At 51.0% G+C, this 8,980-nt stretch overlaps 1 protein-coding gene across 4 annotated transcripts in view; it reads left to right on the top strand.

Moving 5' to 3' along the window:
- The first annotated feature begins 280 nt into the window (after positions 1-280).
- Positions 281-8,980, top strand: part of TARS2 (threonyl-tRNA synthetase 2, mitochondrial) — a 32,713-nt gene continuing 24,013 nt past the window's right edge. For 2 of the 4 annotated variants that reach the window (XM_065573739.1, XM_065573740.1), the window contains exons 1-6: positions 1,000-1,082; positions 1,306-1,416; positions 2,161-2,256; positions 3,534-3,724; positions 4,639-4,762; positions 7,399-7,520. In XM_065573739.1, the coding sequence (XP_065429811.1) occupies positions 1,408-1,416; positions 2,161-2,256; positions 3,534-3,724; positions 4,639-4,762; positions 7,399-7,520 (542 nt within the window). In that variant the 5' untranslated portion in view covers positions 1,000-1,082; positions 1,306-1,407. Of the gene's footprint in view, positions 404-980; positions 1,083-1,305; positions 1,417-2,160; positions 2,257-2,320; positions 2,613-3,533; positions 3,725-4,638; positions 4,763-7,398; positions 7,521-8,980 lie in introns of those variants that run through there. The other 2 variants (XM_042843315.2, XM_024107000.3) reach the window with 2 other exon arrangements.

Below are 8,980 nucleotides of genomic sequence, written 5' to 3'. Positions count from 1 at the left end.
TTGCATGTGCTGCTGCACAGAGTGGAGTCTGAAGGTTAGATCTGCAGAGGGAAGAGCGTTTTTGTGTTTTGCTGGCTGTCTAACTTGATTTTCTTTTTGTAATTTATGACAGAGGCAGCTGGAGCCTTGATTAGATTTGCACAAAAAAGAGGCTTTAAGTTATACATCATAAAAAGTAGGCCCTGATCCTGCCATGGGCTCAGAATGGGCAGACCTATGTGTTGCTCATGGCAGGATTAGGGTAGCAGAGGTGATCTAGTGTTAATGAATTGAAGATCTTATTTATTCTTAGAACCTGCCTCTGCTAAAACCTCCTCCGAACCCCCTGTGCTTTCACTGGCTTCTGGAATTTCTTCAAGCTCATCCTTTTTATTAGTAATGCCATAGAGCTGTTCAGGAAATGGTAAGTATTTTCTGCAAATATTTTTTGAATGGAACAAAAAAATTGTGCGTACGGTTGTTTGGGCTTTTTGTGTGTGTGGTTTGGGGGTTATTTTTTGTTGATGTTCATATTTTATGGGTAGAACTTTTTGAATAGTAAACCAAAACACTGTCATTTTTCAAAATCAAAACGTGTTTTGACGGTTGATTTTCCCTTGAAAACCCATAGAACTTTGAACTAAATGAAAACTTAGCACAAAAAAAGGCCATTTTTTGTTGCAAAAAGTTTCAGTGGGAAATTGCCAGTCGCTGTAATATGCCACAGAGCCATGTAGATCCCTGGTTAGTTTTTGAGGTTACTTGATATGTAATCCTATATGAGAAATTTGGACAAAACTGAAAGATTTGGGTGCCCAGTTGGACGATCCCTTTTGGCAGTATTGAAAATTTCAGCCCTGAAGTTTAAAGGAACACTGTCCATTTGAAATCTAGCCAATCTAAAAGTAATAGTATGAGTAATTTCCGGTACCTTACAGTGTTGCCAATGGACAATTTTTATCATTTTTTGTGATATTTGGTGTCTTTTCTTAATGCCACAGCTCCTGGATTTATGTGACTGTGTCAGAATCTCAGCTTTGGTTTGAAGAAGAATAAAAAAAAAAAAGTATCTACCCTCCATGGTCGTGGAAAAAAACCCGAAGGTGAATAAAAAGCACCCCCACATGTATTATTTTTGAAAATCCTGTGACTTCTATAAGACAATATTGTGTTATTTGGGGAAAGGGGGAACTGAGTCACAATTTTTGAATTCTTAGGGTTGACAGTACTGGTAGGCAATCCCCACCCCATATTCCCTGCCCATTTTTGTGATTTAATAACCACATTTCCCTTTTATTTTTTCTTTCTCTTACATTGTTGTGGAAGACCCACAAACCAAGGAAACTGACCAGACAAGTGCTGTCATGTCTTCTCAAGAGAGCTGCTGAAGCTGCAAGAATTGCTGGGAGGGGAGATACTTAAAGAAAAATGGGAAAGGTGGTTTATTTCTGTGTCTGGTTATTCAGTTTGGCGTGGGGCTTTGCTGTATTTTTAAGTATGTGTCAGAGTAGAGCAAAGTGGAATAGATTGTAGTGTGTTCCATACAGGTGTTTCTGAATCCTGATTTATACATCTAAAAAGTAAACTGGGGGGGGGGGGGCGGCTCCCTCTAATCTTTCCCCTTTATTTAATTAATCTCATAAGAACATAAGAACGGCCACACTGGATCAGACCAAAGGTCCATCTAGCCCGGTATCCTGTCTTCCGACAGTGGTCAATGCCAGGTGCTTCAGAGGGAATGAACAGAACAGGTGATCATCAAGAGATCCATCCCCTGTCGCCCATTCCCAGCTTCTGGCAAACAGAGGCTAGGGACACCATCCCGGTCCAACAATGGCTATTAACCATTGATGGACCCTATCCATGAATTTATCTAGTTCTTTTTTGAACCCTGTTAGTGTCTTGGCCTTCACACCATCCTCTGGCAAGGAGTTCCACAGGTTGATCTTTGTTGTTCTAACAACGGTAGGCAAAATATATGTTCCGACGTGATTATTTTGATGTAGATTATTTTAACCGTTTTTTAAAGAGCGCAAAGGCGAGGCCGCAAGGGGATTTATTATTGCTTATTACATTTTGATGATGCCAGAGGGAGCAATGCACCTGTTAAAAATTAAGCCACCGATGGGGTTGTCCGAGTCCAGGGTATGGATTTGAACATGCCTCTTGTTTTCTTTCTAGATTGCAAATCTCCTTTCCCCCCCAGCACCCTGGGACCATGGGGGTGAGACACAGAGCGCAGCTGGAGTCATGCTGGGATTTGGGGCCTTGCAGCCGGTGAGTGACAGGGGCCGGCTCCCAGCGGGCGCGTGCAGCGGGAGCGCAGCGCGGGGCCGCGCCGTGGCGCAGACGCAAGCGGCCTGCGCGGCGCGCGGGCGCATCTCCGCCCCGGGAACGGCCCCTCGCCGCGCATTTGCAGGACGGGCCGCTCGGGAAGCCCCGGTGCGAAGTGATTGGCCGCAAGGAGCAGCCAATCATCTCGGCCGGGCCCGCCTCTGCCCAGCCCGCAGGCGAGGGAGGCGGGGTTATTTCCCTGCCTGCTGCAGGAAGCCAGGGGGGCCATGCGGCTCCTCTCGGCCTGGGGGACGCTCCTGGCCGGGAAGGGCCCTGGCGTGAGCCGCAGGTGGTACCAGGTCCGTCCGGCTTTGCATTGCAGCGGGAAACCTCCCTGCTGCCCCACTTCTCTCTGCTGCGCCTGGGTGTGGCCCTGTGCAAGCTGTGGGGGCTAGCAGGGGAACCGGGGTGGGCTATGGGGCGGGCAGGGAACGTGCCCCCTCCCCGGGGAGCTCCGTGGGGCTTGGCCAAGCTGCCTGGGTGGTTGGGTTGTTTTAGCTTTTTCTTGGGACCTGATTTCTGCTGCGGTGACCCCCGCAGACGCGGCTGGCAGGGGGTTGCCTGGGCCAGTGAGCGTGTTGTTGTCCCCTTGGGAGGGTGCGCTGTATTGCAGAAGCCCTGGTGCCCCTGCAAGTGCCCCCTATGGGACTGTGGGTCTCTCAGGGGCACCATAGAATATCAGGGTTGGACGGGACCTCAGGAGGTCATCTAGTCCAACCCCCTGCTCAAAGCAGGACCAATCCCCAGACAGATTTTTTGCCCCAGTTCCCTAAGTGGCTCCCTCAAGGATTGAACTCACAACCCTGGGTTTAGCCGGCCAATGCTCAAACCACTGAGCTCCAACAGAGCTGGGGGCCCATCGTGCTCAGAGCTGTACAGAATGCCCCGGCATCCCTCTCACCCCCCTCCCAACGCACAAGATTTAGTTCCCCCATGAGTGCAGGGGACTGGACCGGAAGACTCTCGAGATCCCTTCCAGTCCTATGATTCTATGCACCCCCTGCTCTAACCACTCAACAGCGCTCCTCCAACAAGAGCTGGGAGAGGAACCCCAGGAGTCCTGACTCCCAGTCCCCTCCAGCTCAAGCCACTCTGTCTTGTTTCCTTGCCGGAGCTGGGAAGAGAGAACTCAGGAGTCCTGACTCCCACGCCCATCTTCTACCCGCTAGACCCCACTCCTGTCATGAACTTCCTCCAATCCCACTGTGGCTCTTTTCCAGGCAGGCGCTCTCTTACCCCACCTCGCTGAGCGGCTCTGTTTGTACGAGAAGCTAAAGGCTGCCTACGACGAGCGATGTGCAGACCGGGCGCAGAAGGCAGGTGGGCCAATCCGGATCTCCCTGCCCGATGGCCAGCAGGTGGAAGGAGAGTCCCTAAGAACCACGCCGTATCACGTGGCATCACAAATCGGGTACTGGGTGCCATTGCACGTTTTCTTCCTATGAACGGTTGTCTGCTTTCAAAACCCTTTCAACCCCTAGGTTTGCCTTAGGGCAGGGAACCGAGAACGGCTGCGAGAGACTCCAGCCCCGTTGTTCCGCTGGTTTGCAAATGCTGGGGATGGGCCATCGAGTCCATTGCCCCTAGGGGTCAGGTTTGGCTACGCTCAGCTGGACTCTGTTCAGTGGGATTTGGGCACCTGACTCCCTCCTTCGAACCCGCCTCCCACACCCCGAACGTTGTTACTGTAACTCACACCTGCTCAGTGTGGCGCTCTCTCCCCCCCAGCAATGATGGCTGTCCCACATGGAGCCCGCAGCACCGTGGCTGGGTCTTTTAGCTCCTGGTGTAGAGACAGTTTGTGCTTCTAAAACCAGAGGGCCCAGGTGCAATCCGCTGCTGCCTGGGGAACTGCACGCGTGGGGGCCCATAAGTTGGGGGGACTTCCCCTGGCTGGGGTGAGTGTGCAGCCTCTGCTTTTGCCCCGGCAGCCCCCACTAGGGTGGGCAGAGCACCTCACCGAGGAGTAGTGGCTTGACGAGAAATGGGTTGGCCAGCTGTAGCGGGCGGGTGTCCAGGCCGCAGAGCCCATTCTCGGAGCTGGTGCTAACTGGCTCCTTGCTGGTAGCCTCAGCAGAGAGGGTCCAGGTGTGAGTGGGTCTTGGAGACATAATCCCTCTAGCTCCGTGTGTGTGTGTGGTGGTGGTGGGGGGGGCGCAGTGTGCAGGGGGCGAACTCACTGCGCAGATACCCTTATTCTCCCTGGGCTGTAATTGGGCCAGAGACCTGGCTCCAGAGCCCCTTCCCCAGCGCTAAATCCCCCGTCTGACTGGCCGGTCATGTGTCCTGTACTGAAGTGTGTTCTGTCACCTCTCTCCTTCCCAGCAAGGGCCTGGCCGAGGGGGCAGTGACTGCCAGGGTGAACGGGGCTCTGTACGACCTGGATCGCCCTCTGGAAAGCAGTGCCGCCTTGGAATTCCTGGGCTTTGATTCTCCAGAGGGGCAGGCGGTGAGTGATATCTGGCGCAGTGTTGCCAGCTCCACATAGTTGGAAGTCACCAGACAGACCTTGAAAAGTCGCTAAATGTAGTGTCTAAGCTCTCAAAAGGAGTCAAAAATGTCACTAAACATCCACATAGTAGGAAGTCGACAGAGAATTATAAACACACAAGTGCGCATGCCCAGGTGAGTATAGTCACAAAATCATTCACAAGCATAAGAACATAAGAACGGCCGTACCGGGTCAGACCAAAGGTCCATCTAGCCCAGTATCCTGTCTACCGACCGTGGCCAATGCCAGGTGCCCCAGAGGGAGTGAACCTAAGAGGCAATGATCAAGTGATCTCTCTCCTGCAGCACAATAGTGTTAATAGAGCCGACAGGTTAGTGAAAGGGAGGGCCCAGAGCCAGGGGGAGGAAGGCATTCGCCTGACCTGAGCTGGGTGCTGCAGGGAGCCAAGAAAGTAGATTTAAAAACAAAAATCCACTAGCCAGATCCCTTCCCCCTGCTCCCAGAGTTTGATTTCTGAAAACCCAGCTGGGCAGCTAACCCCAGGCCAAGCCAAAATCAAGCTAACTCCACCTTTGATCCTGCAGTAAGGGCTTCCTCCCTGGAGGCGTGGTGCCCCTCCTTTCCCTGCCCCATTGGGGCACATGGCCCTGTCTCATCCCACCCCACCTTCCATCCGTGCGGCTCTCCTCGCTGGCTAACCTGTCTCCCCTGCCCTGTCCGCTTCATTAGCCATTGTACCCTGCATCACAGGCTGCGCTACCTACTACGGAGCAGCGAGAAAGACCATTTGGGTAAAAACAACCCCTGGCTAATGTGCAACTCTCACCAAAGTGCGCCTGGCTTTAGCAAAGTATTTAATTAGCCTCCACAAACATATTTTCCTTGCCTGCAGATAGCAGTGGCCTCAGCCCAAGCAGCCTTGGAACGCAATTCCTTCCGAGGACATGCTCAGTTGAGACGTAATGACATTGACTTGGTGTCCAACAGATTGTAGTAAGAAGAGCCCGGAATGGATTTTATTAACACTATCAAGCTGCTTGTCAATGATTCTGTGACTATACATAGTGGTGATGTCTTTCTCCGAATGTCATTGTCATTGGCAGTAAAAGTTGCTAAGATTTGTCACTGGTCACTTTGACACTTATTTTCTCGCTAGGGAAACAAAAACGTCGCTAAATCTAGTGACAAAGTAGGTAAATTGGTGTTTAGTTGTGGGGAAGGAGCCCTCTGGTGGTAGGAAAAGGGAGCCTGGACAGTGGCTAATCTGGGCCGTTTCTGTGGCTTCTAGTTTCTGTCCCTTTAATGCCATAGTTCTCAACCTTTCCAGCCGACTGTACCCCTTTCTAGAGTCTCCTTTGTCTTGCATACCCCCACGTTTCACCTCACTTAAAAACTATTTGCTTCCAAAATCAGACAAGAAAAAAATACAAAAGTGTCACATCACATTATTACTGACAAATTGCTGACTTTCTTCGTTACCCTGTAATTATAAAATAAAACAATTGGAATATAAATACTGTTCTTCCATTTCAGTGCATAATATATAGAGTGACATAAACAAGTCATTGTATGACATTTTAGTTTCTATTGACTTCGCTTTATATGTAGCCTGTTTGTAAAACTAGGCAAATATCAAGATGAGTTGATGTACCTCTCTGCATACCCCCAGGGATACATGTACCCCTGGTTGAGAACCACTGCATTAATGCACCTGCTGGAGTGTAGGGGTCACCAAGGAAGCGGGGTTTGATCTTTTTAACTGTCCTTTGCAGAAGCATCTCTCCCAACCATGCTCTAAAACAGTGGTTCCCAAACTTGGTAAGCCCCTGGCGAGCCGCGAGATGCTTTGTTTATCTGAGCACCCGCGGGTACGGCCGCTCGCAGCTCCCAGTGGCCGCGGTTTGCGGTTCCCGGCCAATGGGAGCTGTGGGAGGCGGTGGCCCGGCTGGCCCATTTTACACTCTTATGCATTGCAATGCATGTCGCTGAGATGCTGGACTAGCCAATGGCTCCTGCACTTTGGTATCTGACTGGCATAAACTGCACTGGCAAAAGCACAGATGCAAAAGGCTGAAAAATCAGCCGCTCAAGTTTTGGTTGACAGGAGTCAGCCAGGCCAGGGATAAGGGCAAGGAATTGGGCAGAGCAGAAAAGCAAATAGTGGCTGAAGCTAACCCAAAGGGAGAAGATACAGCGTGTATAATAAATAGAATAGTCCCAGCTCTTCTGTAGCGTTTTTCATCCTTAATCTAAAAACGCTTTACAAAAGCAATCAATATCATTGTCCCCATTTTACAGATGGGAAAATGAGGCACAGAGTGGCTGAAGTGACTTGCCTGATATTACCCAGCAGTAGAGGTGGAAATAGAACACACGAGTCCTCAGTCCCCAGTCCAGTGCTCTATCCACTAGATAACACTGCCTCCTGGGAACAGGCAGGCCCCCTAAAGACAGCTAATGAGGGACTTTGGGCTCCCTCTCTAAACAAGCAGGCACCCCATATGTGAGAGGCTGCAGGGTGTCTGGATTAAGCCAGCACTCTGAGTCATCATTGGAGCTGGGATCCCAACAGGCCAGCGCCATGTGGGGTGCGGCGGGCCATCCACGTGACCCCAGGTCTCTTCCCTCCCCAGGTTTTCTGGCACTCCAGCGCCCACGTCCTTGGAGTGGCAGCGGAGCGATTCTACGGAGCGCTGCTTTGTCACGGGCCCAGCACAGAGAGCGGCTTCTTCTACGACATGTACCTGGCGGGCCGGTAAGAGGGGCCAGGGAAGCCTAGGTGGGCATCCCGGCGGAAGGCCTGATGGCGTCTGGATAGTGTCATATTATATTTTCGTTAAGGCACAGTTAAGAGTCATCCAGTTGGGTCACTGTAGCTACACACTCGGGATTTCTATATTACATTATAAAACTGAACTGTTTCCAGAACTAAAGGAAGCTTTTAAATCAGTCATTTGTAAATGCAAGTTCAACTTTTAAATTCGTTTTTATGTTTTGAATCTTTACATCGTTAATACCTTGAACTGGAGTGTGTTTTCGTTTGGGCTGGAGAAAGATCAAATGCATTATGTAAATAGATAACAATATTTAAGACTTTATTTCTATTTACTGAGTAACTTAATAGGAAAAGAAAGCACACTGCCATTGGAAAAAGGTGATCACATTTGTATCTACTGGAAATAGACCTTAATCACCTTAGAGCTGATAGGAAACAAACAAAAGGAAGTCTTTCTTCACGCAACACAGTCAATCTGTGGAACTCCTTGCCAGGGGATGCTGCGAATGTCAAAACTTTAATACCTCTGTTGCCCCCATCACCACACAGCCATGAATAGATTTAACCTAGGAGGCAGGGAAATACTAGGAGGCAGGGAAATACAATTCCTATTTGGAAGGTGGGATCTAGGGCACCCAGAGGTGAAGTGACTTTCCCGAGGCTAAGCAGGGAATCTGTGGCAGAGCAGAGAATCAAACCCGGAACACCTGAGCCCCGGGCCTGTGCCTTAACCACTAGGCAACGCTTCCTACCCTGAGGAGGGGGAACTTCCTCTGCTGTTTTGAGTGAGTGGGTGGGGGGCTAGACAGAGTCACCAGGAAGGGGAAGCAGAGAGAGGCGGAGTGGGGGTGGGACCTTGGGGGAGGGGCAGAGCCATGTGGGGCCCCCACCGGCAAAACCAAAAGTCAGCGCCTATGATCTCACCTCATCCATTCCCTGCCGTAGCAGGAGCCTCTGGTACATCTGCCCCTTCTGTTCTCTCCCCGTGGCTCCGCTGAGTCTCCTGTGGACTGAAACGCTTTAGCTGGGCTCAGTACAGGGGCGTCTGGGTGAATTCGCTGGCTGGTGCTGTGCAGATCGGACTAGGTGATCCGATCAGCGATGTAATATATTAAAAACGGTTAACTGACAAGTATTAGTCTTACCGTTACTATATTGCAGTTAATGTTTAAAACAGATTGGTAAGTCAGGTGCTGCCGGGCCGGTCGCTGCTGGGAAGCGTGCCGGGCAGCATGTGCCCACCCACGTAGGGGGAGCCTCAGCTGGGATGCTCCTGCTGTAGTCGAGTGTGTTCCAGTTGCTGATGAGCCCCCAAATCCCTGCTGCCTTCCCCGAACTCGGCGGCGGCTGCTGCCTGCACTGGGCTCATTGTGCCAGGCGCTGCAGACCAAAGCATGGGAACGGGGGAAGCATGAGACCGGGCAGAAAAGCCTGGGCGA

The sequence above is a fragment of the Chrysemys picta genome, chromosome 20, assembly GCF_011386835.1.
Source record: "Chrysemys picta bellii isolate R12L10 chromosome 20, ASM1138683v2, whole genome shotgun sequence".
In the NCBI taxonomy this organism is placed as follows: Eukaryota; Metazoa; Chordata; order Testudines; family Emydidae; genus Chrysemys; species Chrysemys picta.
The sequence above is the reverse complement of the archived record's forward strand: the minus strand, read 5'-3'. Positions and strand labels throughout refer to the sequence as shown.